Below are 15,055 nucleotides of genomic sequence, written 5' to 3'. Positions count from 1 at the left end.
GAGAAAGACCCTTGCAAATAAAGTATTACAAGGATTTCTTAGAAGAGCAACAGTCAAAAAACAAGAGAAAGGAGAAGACATTAAAAAAATAATTTAAGGGGGTTTGGCTGAACTCTTTATTCTGTTGAATTTTTACCTATTCTTTAGGTCTTTTTACTGTATTTCTGATTTCATCACACCTTCAACCCTTCATAAAATAACCTTTCTAAATGTCTCCTATTTGTAAAACTGGACCTTTTTGTCTATATGTTGTACTTTTCAGATTTCCTAGTTGTACTATTTCAATAGCCTTACAGATTTCAGGATATAAGAGAAGCAAGATTTATAGCAAGAGGTGTTCTCTTACTGAAATGGGTGATATAGCTAATATGGTTTTTCTCAATATTACTGCAGAAAAACCTAGTAATGCTATGTCACCGTTTATATGATGATTTATTTCTTGGCATTAACTTCTACTCATTTTCTTTTCCTCCTTAACCATGACAATGTGTTATTTTAGAGGACTGAAATTTGAGAGTTACAAGGTTTTCATAGAAGTGTACTTTTTACTTCATCTTTCTTCAAGGAGAGGATTTTTTACTGATGAAGTCAGTATTGCATTATCTTTCTTTATCATTTGCAAACTGATTCACTGGTAGCTCCAAAGTGAGTATTAATCCTGTTACACACTCTATTCCTCTTTTGCACATTCATCTTTCTTCTAATATGAAATTAAACCAACTTTCTAACAACAAGAAAACCATTTCCCTAGCCATCACATTTTCTGACATGCATGACAGTTCTTTTTTCACTCCATCATATATGGGAAGACCACTGGCCATTGTAAGCTCCAGTTTTATAATGTTCCACATTCTTAGCTCTATTTTCAAAGCTGAAAATGCAGTCATATTATATTTTGGGGTTTTGAGGAGCTAATTTGAGTTGGTGACAGAGATGGTAATGCCAAAAGAAATATTAAGAGATTGGCAAGACAAGTTGAAGGTGAAGATAAAGCAGAATAAAAGTAATAAAAATGTCATGTGCAGTAAGTTTCCCCATTTGCAGAGAAACACTCACAGAGACAAATAAGTACTCGTTGATGTATTTGGATGTGATTGAGTGTAGACTTAGCAGATATAGCCACAATGGCTCTGAAATAGTGGATGGCCAGATATTCTGGGGCAGACTGAGAGTACCATAGAAGGACTTGATAGTGCATGTACTGGGGGTAGAGAAGGCTGGAATGACACTGACCAACAGAAGGGATATTTTGCTGGCTTTCCCATCTTCAAAAACTAAAGGCAAGAATGAACAGAAGATTAGAGCTTTCTGGTTTGTGATCATCCACAGAGATAAAAGATTGAAAGGAGAGGACTGAGAATCTGGAGATCACACAAAGAGTTTATCCACTGTTTCTGATCCGTAGACTTGAATTCAGAGAAGGCACATTAGGACCACAAGGTTGCCTACTGGGAGGCGGAATGTGGGATTTTCTGCTGGGATGTGGAGAGGAAGACTGCAGCAGCACTGAAGGCAGCATGGTCTGCTTAGCAAAGGAAAAAATGTGGTTTGGAGTTTAAAGAGGCTGAAACCCTGGAAGATGTGTTGTAGAAAGCCTTGAGGTCTGCCTTCTCAAGAATTGAAGCAGGCCACCTCTAAGCAAGGTGTAGCTGTGAGCAGTGTAGTTGCAGAGGAGGAAACGCATACAGTGCTCCACACTAAGGAGCAGATGTTCAGTGGTGAAGCAGGATTTCTACACAGGAGGTCACTGGTGGTCATGGAGAAAAGGCAGGATGATAAATGAGGAGGATGAGGAAATGAAAATTGCCTCATCTGAGAGGGAAATGTTTTACAGTGTTAATGTGTTTGATATCATAAAGTGATATCACCAGATCAGTATTCTTCTAGAAAAGCTGATACCTGACCCTCGGGCTACTGGGAGAACACTATTTAGCATGTATATCAAATTCAGTCAAAGTAGCAAAGTCAGCTACTAGTAAAGGAAGGAAGGGTCGGGGAAGAAGGAAACTCTCCTGGCAGTAAAAGACATCAACAGGCAGAGATGTTAAGCAGATTTTAAAGCAAAGATTTGAAAACAGGGCTATAAAGGAAAGACAAGAAAAATTGCAACATGGGCTGAATGTGACAGAGCTTTAGTCAGCCACATCTTTGAAGTGCATGTGCACGCTCTTGTTTATAGAAAACTCCCGATGAAAACCACAACACAAAACTCAAAAAAGGCAGAATTAATTGGATTATAAACTGGCACACTTCTTAAATGGAAAACTCAAAGTTACCGGATCATAGAGATTACGAATGAGAGGCTTATAACATTTACTCTGTTGTTTGTGTCTGTGCAGATGGAGGACTATGATTCCCATTTGTGTCCTAACCAAGTCTCTGGCTGTAGAGGGATGAAGCTGGGTTAATTAACATTGAGAAAATACAGCTGTGGGCTGGCTTGGGGGGGGGGGGGGGGGAGTGGCAGGTTGGCCAATGTAGATAAGATGCAGCTGTGCCTGGCTCTGTTAAGAGGTTGGGCAGCCAGTGTGTGTGCATGCATGCACAACTTGGGTGAGGAGAGACCAGGAGAAGGCAGCAGAGGGACTGGCATGAAGAGTGTGTTGGTATGAGATGGTAAAAGACCTTGCTGCAGTTTGATAGTTTGGAGAGTGCTGTGACATTTGGCTTTTTGAATTGCAGTAGACTCTGCTTGGCCTCCTGAGTCCTTAGCAGTGCTTTTTTTCCATCATTTCTAAGGTCCACCTGTTTTGCTGCTCCCTGCTGCAGCCTCTGCTTGAGGAGCAGGTTGGCAGCTCCTTGCCTCTCTGGCTTGTATCCTGTGCTGTGCCATGAACACAGACATGCTCTCCTGAACATCCTTCACTTGCTCCTGTTCACTCTTTGTAAGACAAGGAAAGATACAAAAACATGAATACCACGTCACAGAGGATGATAGCAGTAAAGTTCAGGAACACTCTTCCATCCTTAGGAAGGTGGAAGTAAAAATCCAGAATTGTTCAATGATAAAAAGAATCCCCCCAGTCTTGTAACCTAATTTTTAAAATAAAGTTAATATTCTCTTGTGAGTAGATGATGTGAACTTTCTGCTATGCATAGAAATCCTTTCTTCCAAATGTCACAAGTGTTCTGAAAGGCATGGCTTTATGTCATGTATTTGATCTTGTAAATACTTTGCTCTAGGAAGTTTTATCTTTAATTATTCAGTAGAGTTGAACAGGGTCTGCATTATATAAAGGGGAACATTATTTTCACATACTAAAGCATCTGTGACTTGTAGTTAAGGTTAGAAACAGAAGCTGAGATATCCTTGGATATATAATAACCAGGCAGATATAAATACTTAAGTGTTGTCTCAAAAATAAATAATTGGATCATGCTGACAAATAACTGAAGCAAAAAGACATTGGTATGGATACAAAGAACAGCAGGCCAGAAATAGAGCCCAGTAGGACTCAACTGATAGGAATAAAAACAACTTGAAGGAACAAAACACCTAACTTGTGACTTAGCAATGAACTGTAAGTGGAACAGATCAATTCCAATTGGTCCTAGCATCTGCACTAAATATTTTTAAAAGAACTCTGTAGTTTATGGCATCAAACTCAGCAGAAATATAAAGGCATGCTAATACATAACGTATAACCCTGAATTGGAATACCAAAAAAGATCAAAGCACAACTTGGCAGATTCAGAGTTCTGTCTCTTCTGCAGCCAGCTTGGACACATTTATCATGAAGATCATGTGTCTGGAGGTGTGACTGAAGCTGTAGCAGCCTTCTGTACAACAGCCTTTACTCTTAACCACTTGAGCTGCCATTTTAGTGGATTGACTGGGTATGTGTTGCGAAAACTCAATGGCATCGTTTCTTTCTTGGTATTGTGCAAATGTAATCGATAGATGTAGTTTCTGGGCATTTAGTATCTTTTATGCATGGGTTATTTTTCCTTTGCTAGTGTAATTTGTGCATAGGCAGTATAGTAACTTTAATGGTAAGAAAAAGAGAGAATCCCAGAGCACTCTGCACCAAAAGGGTTTAGATCAGAAAGGGTGCTAGAGGGGAAAATCAATAATTAGTGAAAACAATTGAGCTAAGACTTTTCACATATCCAATTTTCTTACTGTATAAAAATTATGTAAGACATTGTAATTGGAACTGTTTGCCATTTACTTCAGTCATATGCAGAAAGAAGGCTACCCTTCACTGTATCTGAAATCTTATTCTATAACTAGCAATAGTACCTTCAAATACAAGCTCATAAAAAAGTTTGCTTTGTTTGCAGTCTTTAAATACAACTTCCATATACTTTTTCCATAAATAAATAACAAATCATTTAGTTATTAGTCATTAGACAAGTATGTTAGTCATCAAGATAAAAATTAAAGGAAAAAAGTTAGTATTCTCATTAAAATGTTAGCATTGTCATTAAAATGAGGAGCAGAAAAATAGTGACCTATATAGAAAGAAAACATATCATCAGAAATATTTTGTTCAAACAGCATCGCTGATGAATAACACAAGTCATAGCCAAGTATGCTGAGGTATATGGGATGTTTGATGCCCGAGCTGATGTGCTTTGCCAGAAAGATTAGGCTCTGATAAGTGTTTAGTGAGAGCACAATATGGCATTTTAAACTGAAATGGAAAACTATTCCTCATCAACTTAAACTTTGCACATGGGTTTGCAGATAGCACAGCATCATGAAAAATGTGTGTTTGCTGAAGCCTGAAGGAGAGAATTCCTACATATCTGCAGCTTAAAGTATATTATTTTCTAATATTAAATCAGTGATTATAAACTTGTGATAAGTATTTTTCCTATAGGCTTTATTTGTGACAACTGTATTCTTCTAGGGACTTTTACCAGTCCAGGGGTCCTTAATGACTTGGAAGTGATTGGGAAATACTTTAAGAAAAAACACATAATCAGGCAGCCTGTCATTTGACTTAGTAATGAGATGGTATGGCTGTAAATAGCTTTCAAAGGCATGGCACAGGGAATATTTTTGAAAGGTGCTTTCAGATTTGGAATGACTGGGGGTTCTTGGTTGAGAAGGTTTGAGCCATTTTCACTGCCTCACATCTTTGATCTTCCTCACACTTCCTTCATCTTACCAGGCAGTCATATCCTAGGAGAATAAAAAATCTCTGAAAATCTGATATTGGTATATTAGATGTCACAGCACCAATAAAATGAGGAGAGAGTTCAGTAGCCAAGCTCATAGTTAAAATTTGCTTACTAGTGCCCTTGCTAAGGCAGCTTGTTGAGAGGGTGCTTCTTTCAGTGCAGTCCTGCAGAAAAATGTGGTACTTAATACAGGGCAGTTTTTAAAATGGCAATCTATCTCACTAGGTGAAGACTAAGAAGCAAATCCAGTGCAAAATCTTAATAATTACTGTGGAACCCTGAAATATTCCCCTTCTAGCTTCCAGTAATAAAAGTTTATGGAAAAGGTTCTCTTAGCAATTTTCTACCACTTTATCCTGTTTTAACCTGATTACTGCCTGCTAGTACTTTGTAGAGACAGAGCAGCAATCACGATGCCTCATATGGTTACTGATGTCTCTTCTTCTCCCTCTCTTAATTGTCTTGCACACATTTTTCTCTCCTGTAGTCCTCGACATAAATGAGAAGCTATTCCTGGGATCCTGCAAAGGAATGTGTGATTCTTCTGCTACATGACTCGAGGCTTAGGTGCTCGGACTTAATACGAAGAGGGGAAAATAGGTATTATTGGCTCCAGACAGATAGCTGGGTCAGTCTGGCTGGTTCAGGGAAGGGTGTGAGAACCTTGTGTCTCTTGAGAATGGAAGGCAAATGAAAAAATAAACACCCTAAGAAAGAAACATGCTTATCTGGAAAGTTTATGTAAGCTACAAATGCAAACATTGAAAAGTCCAAAGTTTGGACTTTATGCATATAGCACTGTCTTACCATCAATCTCCCATTTTTGCTCCCTTTTTCTCGTCGACTTCAGCTCCTTTTCTTACTACCTGTCACTTACGTGACCTGGTTACACCCTCCCCAGTTACATACCTTTCCTTAATGAATGTAATCGCAGTAATATATTGCCATTCAAAAAAATCTCAGCACAAGGAAAATAATGCAATGCAAACCAGTATTTGGAACCTCATAGGTTAAGAAAATCTGTACATAACAACACAGGTTGAGGCAGCTGCTAGCCTGCCTCTCTCTTGCAAAGGGGACAGCTAGAGGTGCCAGCCGTTCAAGCTGTCAGTTTTGGGGCTTACTCTCATTTATAAAAAGCGGAGGCCAGTATCGATGGGATCTAAGGTATTCCAGGGCAGGAGGCTGCAGGACTTACTAAGAATTGTGCTATCTGCATATTGCTGCTCCGTTCATACCCCACACTTCCAGACACGCTTAAAATTTCCTGTCTTTGAAAGGGGAAATTAGTAATATCCCAACAGCTGACAAGCTCTGGCAGCTGTTTGCACAAGGCCTGCCAGCGGGTTGGTGGGATATTGCCAGAGAAGCTGAATTCCAGATTAGAGGGTGGGAAAGGAGAAAGGATTTTTTCAGAGCTCTTATTCTTCTGCGCTAACTTCAAAGGGAAGCACGTTTTAACAGGCGTAGGGGCGAATGCGCTGGATTAATAACAGTAAGGCAAACCTAAATGTCATCTGTCTACGAAAGAGTAACCCTCAGAATTACTGATGGCAGTGAATACAGTTTCTTCAGCCAGCAGCGTATTGCACTTTTCTCACTCAGGCAGATTATGACAGCTGTTCCTCTGATATGGCCTGTGAGGGAATGAACATCATTTTAATGGACTACCTGCGGTGGACAGCCAGCACAGATCTGCACTTTCAAGCCCAGCAGGTAGTGAACTCTAAAGACACATTTCACACTGGCCATTAAGCATCCAGCATGACCACAAAACTGAGGTGACACAAAGAGAGAGCAATTCCGTGGGAATATAGATCATGTTTTGCAGCCAGCTGCAGATAAAATAACTAGCTTCTGCTGTAACCTGCTATTATCTGTGGGGTGCTAAAAAATCCTCCCACTAGGATTTTAAGTTTCTCTCTGCATGACTGTAGTTAATGACTGGATTCCATGGGGTGTTCCTTGTTTAGTGCCTGAATATCCCTACTGCTAACAAGTTGTGGGTTTCTTTTTTTTTATTTTTAATTTAATGCATAGCATTATAGAACCGTATACAATACTTTTTTTTAATGTAATTGAACTGTCTTCCAGGTTCATGCAACTTTCTGAAGTTATTGTAGTCCTATGAATCTATGGCAGAAATTATCCATAATCCATTAACTAGGCCAGAAATACACAATATCAATTATTTGATATCATCCTTAAACCAATGTTTTCCCCTTGGGAAACCTATACAAATGTTGCTGCTATTTATTTTTGGCCAATTAACAGAAGGATTTACGCATATGAAAAGTTCAGTCAATGTAAAGTTTTAAAGTATTTGATCAAAGTTTGATGTCTAAAACGTCTGTTTGAACTGAAATGTACCTAGTAATATCTTTGTATTGAATGAAAGAAAAAATTCAGATTTCTGTATTTAATGTCTTAGTCCTGGAAGTCTACTAGATACAAGTGGTGAAAATACCAGTTAAAGTCAAACTGAATTTTAAAAACTAAAAGTAACTTATAATTCAAATAACTGACGATGAACCTTCATATTAAAGAGCTATCAGCCATAAAATCGAACACATAATGAAAAATGGCACATTCCATTTTCTTGTGTGATAGAGCAGCTTCTTGCTTTGAGAATTAGCTTCACATGAATTTCAAGTTGAACTTCAACTTTAATACTGTATAACACATCTTGGACTGCAATAAAGAAAGCCACAGCTAAACAGGTTTGAGCATCTCAAAAGTTGTTGGATGGAGTTATTGAATATATTTTCTTTGTCAGATAAAGACATGTCTATGTTGTCCATCATTAATACGCATTGACTTCAGTTCTTTCTCCAACAGATTTGTTGGCAGAAGGACTAGTTACTTTAAATTCTTTCCCAGCTTACAGTTGTGATGCTTATGATTGCTGAGAGAAATAGTGTCTAGTTCTGAAGTGGTGAATTTTCTCAAAAACATAATTTTAAACTCCTTCTATCACATGTCCCTAGTAAAAACAAACAAACAAACAAACAAACAAACCTTCAGAAAGCAGGGAAAACTAAAGCATATCACCCCCCAATAAAAAATAAATTATATCACTGTGGACACGATTTGTTCTAAAAACTGAATCAGTAACTATGTCTTACACTAGACATCTAGATATTTTACAAATCAACTTTTACAAAGATACATCTGCAAACATGTCTCTTTGTAAGGGTTCAGTCCCATTAATAATTAAGTCAGATTTTATGTATGTTGTTTTATTTAATTACAGCATTCTGCAGGAGAGCTGCAACATTAAGGAAATACAGTTTAAAGAGGAGGTGCGGATAGGTGAGGGCTGGCATTTGGGCTGGGCTAGCTCATCAGCATTATGTCCTGCTCAGACAGTTTTTGAGAAAACAGTCTTGTGGTGCTCTATGATTGAAGTACATCAAGGTCCATTTTCAGCCAAGCCACCCCTTTCCTGGTCTCAAGAGGAGAGGCAACAAAAATCAATAGGAGCATTTCTACAGATTTCAGTGGGTATTTCATCAGTACTTCAGTCTCTAAGCCTTATTTCCCCATCCTCTCATGCTGGATGAGCACTCTTTGTCTCTTTGTTTACCTAGTGCATACATTGCCTGGGAAGGGGCTGTTTCTTATGTTCTTACATTTGTACGGTAATTAACACAATGAGGACCTACATTCTGCTTAGGACTGTGGTGTATATATGCCTACATATAAACAAATGAAAGCAGTTGCCTTCCATGCCACCAAAGAATCCTAACATGCTGTAAATTTGTCAGATCTCTGCACAAGTCTGCAAAAAGCCCTTCTAAACCAACAGAAAAATAACCTTCTCTATGAACCTGCTTTTAGGATTTCTAGGACAGCTTGGACAGGTGGCTTCCTGAAGCTGCTTCAAATCTTACCAAAAATAACATGACACAAGACTCAGACTAAAATGTCTTATTTTAAAATCCTTATGACCACAGAAGGAACTAAAAACGTCTCAAGAGCAGATATCCCTGCATTATTTCTGACATAGAGATCTTGAGAGGAAGTGGAAGGATTCTGAAAAGGCTTCATGTCCCCACAAGTTTTTCTGGAGAAGATACGGCTGCTTTTTCACATTCAGTTCTAACCTGTGTGTTCTTAACTCAGCGAACACACCTTCAGTTTTTGTTGGTGTGTCACATTCCTGTGAGTCCTTTGAGTCATAAGAAATTAGGTGAAATTAGGTTCACGAGCTAAACTATTTCCACTGCCTAAATTTCTAAACACTTCAAAAGCAGTTGAAAATGAATTATGAAATATATTCTATGCTTGCCCTAAAGAGAAGCAGCTACATTACCCCATAGCAGTTTGTGCTTATGTGTTCTGCAGACCCGTGAATGCTCCTTGTGCACGCACGCTGGCAGGGGTGTGCAAGGCTGGTGGGCCAGCTGCTTGCCTGTCCAGTCAGGGACAGAGCTAAACAGACCCCAAGGATGACAGGGTGCAGAGCCTTCTCTAAGCAGTTCCCACAGCAGCTTTACCTACCTGATTTATTTCTTGTATGCAAACCTGTGCATGCGCTTACTATTTTTTTTAACATAATTTGTCCATATTTCTTTTTCAGTTGACTTATTTTCATTTCCATTTGTTCATTTCTGGAACTGTTGTATTTTCAGTTGATTTCATAGGTGGACTTGACACATACTCCTACCGACAGCCCCCCCAGGAACATGTTGAGTTAAAGCCTGTAGGTAAGGTTCTGGTCCTATGGACCACATTAATCCTTCTAACTGGACTGAAAGCTAACCTTCTCCTGAAATAATTTTGGCATCAGGTTACTAATAATTGAATTATATTTTAATTAGAACTTGATTAAAAATTAATCCATATAAAACATGCAAGTAAGGACACTTTGTCATTGATGACATAACCACTAAAGCAAGGATTAGTAGATATCACCATGTCTACCATGTCGTGCCTCCGCTTAACGCAAGGAGAGGCTCTCAGCGAAGGATGGAATTGCTTCCCTGCTGACTTTTTAGCAAGAAAAGAGCAGGTTTATGGCTGCTGCTGCTGCTGCTGCTGCTGCTGCTGCTGCTGCATAAACCTTAATGAGATTAACCCATTTATGGAAAAGCAAAAGCTTTTACATTTGTCTAGCTACTGAAAGAAAAATGTTTGCTGAAAAACTGCTAGTCAGTTTAAAATTCATCTATCTGTAGAGTTTGTCATCACTTATTTGCTCCCACCATTAAAATCCTGTTTTCATTGGCTTTTCCTACTCTGCTACCTAATGAATAAGTTTGGATGCATATCTACTCTTTTTATTTGGAATAAATTAAGATATGGGGAGACATTACTAGTCCATATATGTTGGCAGAAGCTCATGTAACTTCAAATAGATAATATTGCAAAGTATTATTGGTAAAACAGAAGAAGTTCCTTTAGAAATTTTCTGAAATGCTTTTAAGTTGTTGCCCTGGTGCTTCCTGTCTTTAAATTTACCTTTGGGCCTTTCCTGCATCTTAAATGCAACATGAAACCCACATGCAGCTAATTGACTGAAACTGATTTAATGCTTACTGTATTTTACTTACCAGCTAACAGAACTAAAATGGGTTGGAAGGTTTTTCCTGGTGTACGCATGTGTGCCTCCGTTGGGAGTTTTCATTTAAAGTGGACAGTTGCTAACCTAATATTTTGCGTCAGCACTTGACACCTGAACTTTGCATGTGACTTCATTATTTCTTGCATTTTTAAAAATATATTTTTTTCATGCTGCAGCTTTCAGTTTGTAGAAATAAAGACGCACAAAATTTTACTCAAACTTAGTGAGTAAATATTATAGGATTATGAAGGCCCAAAAAGGAGAAAAGCCCTTTCTCAGTATGACTGTGTGTGTTAGAACAAGAAGAAATATCACATTAAGACAACAAAATGAAACAATGAACAGTTTGACATGCTGTTAAGTACACCCTCTACACTGGAATCTGCATTTTCAGTAATATTTTATTACATGCCAATTTTGCTGCATTTTCTGTGGGAAAAATGACAGAAAAATGGGGTTTTGACCATTCTGAATAAGCCGCTAGACTGAAAAAGTGAACTTGGTATCCAGGAGGAAGAAAGCCACAGCTACAACATTTACATCTCTGCATGAAAGATTTTAATCTCTAAACCTGCGTTCAAGTTAAAGTATTAGGTGCATACCTGTTTATTACTTTCTTAGCAAATTTACTGTCATTAAAGGAGAGGGAAAAAGACCACCATTTTCATACGTTCCTGCAAAATATGTTCATTTGTTTTGCAGTAGAAAAGTCACAGAATCTGAGAATTTGTTCTTCAATAGCATATTTTGGTTAAGTAGCTCAAAGGATTTTGGGGCTGTTGGTGAGCTTGCAGTACTAAAGAATAATTGGCATCTTCCCATTTCCCATGTATGGGCATTGTACAGCTGGGAGGACCCTCTCTGGCCCCTTTATTGCTGCTAGAAGTATAAAACTGGAAGAAAAACTGTATTATGGTTTCTTCTTTATTGGTGTTTTGGTTTAATGCGCTGAAAGATACAGAGAGGATCTTTACCTAAGCAGGGAAGAAAAATATTATTGGTGACAAAGTCTGAATTAAAAGCCACATTGCTGGAAACAATTTGAATGGCCAGTGAATTGTGCCAGAAATTTGCAGATGCTTATCTCTCTGCAGCATATCAGCCTTCTTGACTTCCTTTGGTAAGTTGATTGCTATCTGCATCAGTTACAGATCACCTGAGAATCCATAGTATCCCTAAGCAATGGATTTCAGGCTGTGAAAAACTTGATTTCTATTCTCTTAGAATTGAATATGAATGATGTTTGTTAAATACATTCAAAGCCTTAATAAAGGTTACAGATCTTTTACTATCCTTACAACTTCAGTCATGGGAAAAATTAGCATGATCTTTTTTAAGGATGAACGCTTGGCTATATTTCCCTTTTTCTCACCCCTTTTATTTCCCTTATTTCATTCATAAATTAACTAAACATAGTCCATTGAAAATACAAGGTTCTGTCACCTCATCCACACTATGTAGAAGACAGTCTGTTTTCATAAAATATTCATATTCAGTATAGCGTCTCCCTAGCGCTGCCATAATTATTAATGATGATTAAGTCTAAGATAAGTTTTCCTTTTCACCCCTCAGACAAGGTTAAATTTGAACTTGTTCTCTTGGGGAACATTTTTTAATGCAAATATGAATGATCATAGCTTGCCTGTTTGCTCTTCATTCTGCCTATAATTCCATTAGTCTACCAGACAAGGAGAAGCAGGATCTTTGCCCTGAACTGTGCAGTTTCAATTAAAATGTGTGTAAGGCAGGAAGACAACAGGGGGAGTAGAAAAAAATCTTCATGTTCCCTTTGAGACTAAAGCACATGAACTATAAAGAAGACTGTTGTGGTTTCATCCATTTCAAGCACAATATCAACAGTCAGGACACTTGTTACTATTTAGAATGACTTCCTGTACTGCTACATGGAAAAGAGAGGAACATGGGGGTTAGAAGAAAAAAAAAAAAAATTAGAAGTTGCATTTTAGCTTGCATTGGGGTTTTTTATCTTCGTTATTGTGATTAATAGTTTGCAGAAGTTAAAGTTTACATATGCCCTATTCCTGTTTGGATGAGTCCATCTGATCCAGGGCTACTATAGCTTTGAGCAACCCTGTCTGGACAGACCCTGAATCCCTAATTCCAGTTAGGGATGTCCCTAGCATTTCTAGGGACAGATTTTCCAAGATTAGCAGCTGAACATGGTTTACAGGGAGTCATGTGAGAATACATAGCTTCAGCAGGCGTGTGGTTGTGGTGAGGACTATGAATAGTGTGATTTAAGGTCAAATGCACTTGTTTGTAATCAGGTCATATCAGAATTTTATAATGTGGTTATATATATATATATAAGAATTATATATATACACACACAAAGAATATATATATTATATATATAAGAATTTTATAAACTATATCTTACAGTGTTAAGATATTCTATTCTAAAAATAATCTATTATTATGTGAGCTTCAGACATGTTTCACCACCTGAAGGATTTTTCTCAAAATTTTTTTTACCTTTGTGGTAGGCATGATACAAAGCTACTTCTTTGTACCCAGCCGTTCATTCTTGACCTTATATGTGGGTCTTACACCTGAGGAAATTAGTGACCAGCGGTGATTCGTTCACTTGTTCATTAGTTACTAACCTGTCAGATGGTGTGAATTTACATGTCGCAAATTAGAAGATAAACAGAATGGGGTTTCATTTGTAATTCATATAATCTACTTTTTAGGTCGAAGTAAGTAATGAACATGGACTCAAGACTCAAGACTTCTGCTGCTGCAGCTGAAGAAACAGATTTTAGAGGAAAAGACCAACTTTGTGACTCATCGTTCTGGAAGAAGCTCACTCTCTGTTCTTGACGACATGTGGATTGTTCTTCCTACAGGCTCAGTGTCATTATCAGCGTTGTTATTTCATAGATCCTTGTAGATGATCTTGAATTTTTCAATAATTTACCTATATGGACACTTGTAAATTGTAAATTTTTTCTTTTTTAATTTCAATATTTTTACAACATTTAGTGTTAAGGCATGAAAACAAAACAACCTGTGAAAACTAGGAGAAAGGTGTGTCTTTCTCAAAGAAGTCAGTATTTTTTGACTGATAGAATCATACTGTGCCTGGTCAAGATTGTGTCAGTAAACAGTAATTTTGACTCCAAAATATGCAGCAGGAGTCAAACCCTAGCAGTGTATAACAGATCATTTCCATGCTGTGTTTAGAATTTACAATGTCTACTCCTTGCATTGTTTGAACTGCTGTATGCAGTAGGAATTGATCTATGACTCTTCTTACCCAGATGTTCCAGCACTAATGTACTCATCTAATTATTGCAATTCACATATGGCTCCTTCTCCCTTCCTAACCTCTTTCGCCCTGAGCCCACCACCAGTAGCTGTCTCTGATTTGAAGAGAAGTAGGATAACTGCTGTAAGGATGTCGATCTCTAGGAACCCTTACATCCAGGGCTCTTAACATATCAGTGATCTGCACATTTTTAAACTCTTTTCTTCCCTTCTCCCAGGAAGAAGCCAAGCATGAATGTACAGTACAAGGCACCAACTGAAGCCTTAGAAGCCTCTGGGGACTAATTTTGCTCTTAATTTAAATGTAAACAAGCAAACCTGAAAATGTGTGTAAAAATTTGTAAAGTTATTGTAAATACTTCTAGACAAAGAACATGTATGTAACTGTGGTATTTTGTTTTCTATTCTGTCACCACTAGCATAAAGTGATACACAAAGCTATTTTATCTGGGGAACTGGCAGTCTTTTTAACAGAGCACTGTTCCTTTCTTCTTAATTACTTTATACAGTGCTGTGCACAGTTGTATGCCCCAGAGAATTATGTCTCTCCACAGAGCCTACATGCCTCAGCATTCAGCAGAAACTTCATCAGGGTCTTGGGGCTATTTCTGGTTTTGTGCTCTCTCATTTTATGGTTTCTTTGGTGAGGCGGTCAGGAAGGACATTCCTTCTGATATGTGTATCTCTACCTCTTTCAGAAGCTGAACAGAGGTCCACCAAGTTCCTTCATAAATATCCTAAGCAGTCTTCAGCTAGTAATTTCTGGTCCAACAACATTTAGATCCTAAATTTGCAGTCTTCTCTTGAATCATGTATTTTCAAGTCTGAGCAGATGAGAGCCAGAAGGCAGCTTGTCTTGATTCTTTCCCTTCTAAAGTCTATTTGTGTTGTTTATCAATATGAACCTAAGGGAGATGCTAATAAATACAATGGAGGTAGAGTCTATCTTGGGTGACAAGGCTCTTGTGGTGCATCCATCTGTTTCCCGGTTAGTTACATCAAAGACCTCACCATCTTCGGAGAAAACACAACGTGAACACAGGTTAGCCTTCCCTGAAACTGAGTATG

At 38.0% G+C, this 15,055-nt stretch overlaps 1 protein-coding gene across 1 annotated transcript in view; it reads left to right on the top strand.

Annotated features, from left to right (window-relative positions):
* The window catches only part of NKAIN3 (sodium/potassium transporting ATPase interacting 3), a 367,274-nt gene extending 352,848 nt beyond the window's left edge, over nucleotides 1-14,426 (top strand). Inside the window, 2 exon segments of the mRNA XM_037382143.1 lie at nucleotides 9,765-9,839; nucleotides 13,411-14,426. Of these exon segments, the coding sequence (XP_037238040.1) occupies nucleotides 9,765-9,839; nucleotides 13,411-13,424 (89 nt within the window). The 3' untranslated portion in view covers nucleotides 13,425-14,426.
* Nucleotides 14,427-15,055: the final 629 nt, after the last annotated feature.

This window comes from Falco rusticolus, chromosome 3 (genome assembly GCF_015220075.1).
Source record: "Falco rusticolus isolate bFalRus1 chromosome 3, bFalRus1.pri, whole genome shotgun sequence".
Lineage (NCBI taxonomy): Eukaryota > Metazoa > Chordata > Aves > Falconiformes > Falconidae > Falco > Falco rusticolus.
This window is presented reverse-complemented; position numbering and strand designations above follow the sequence as displayed.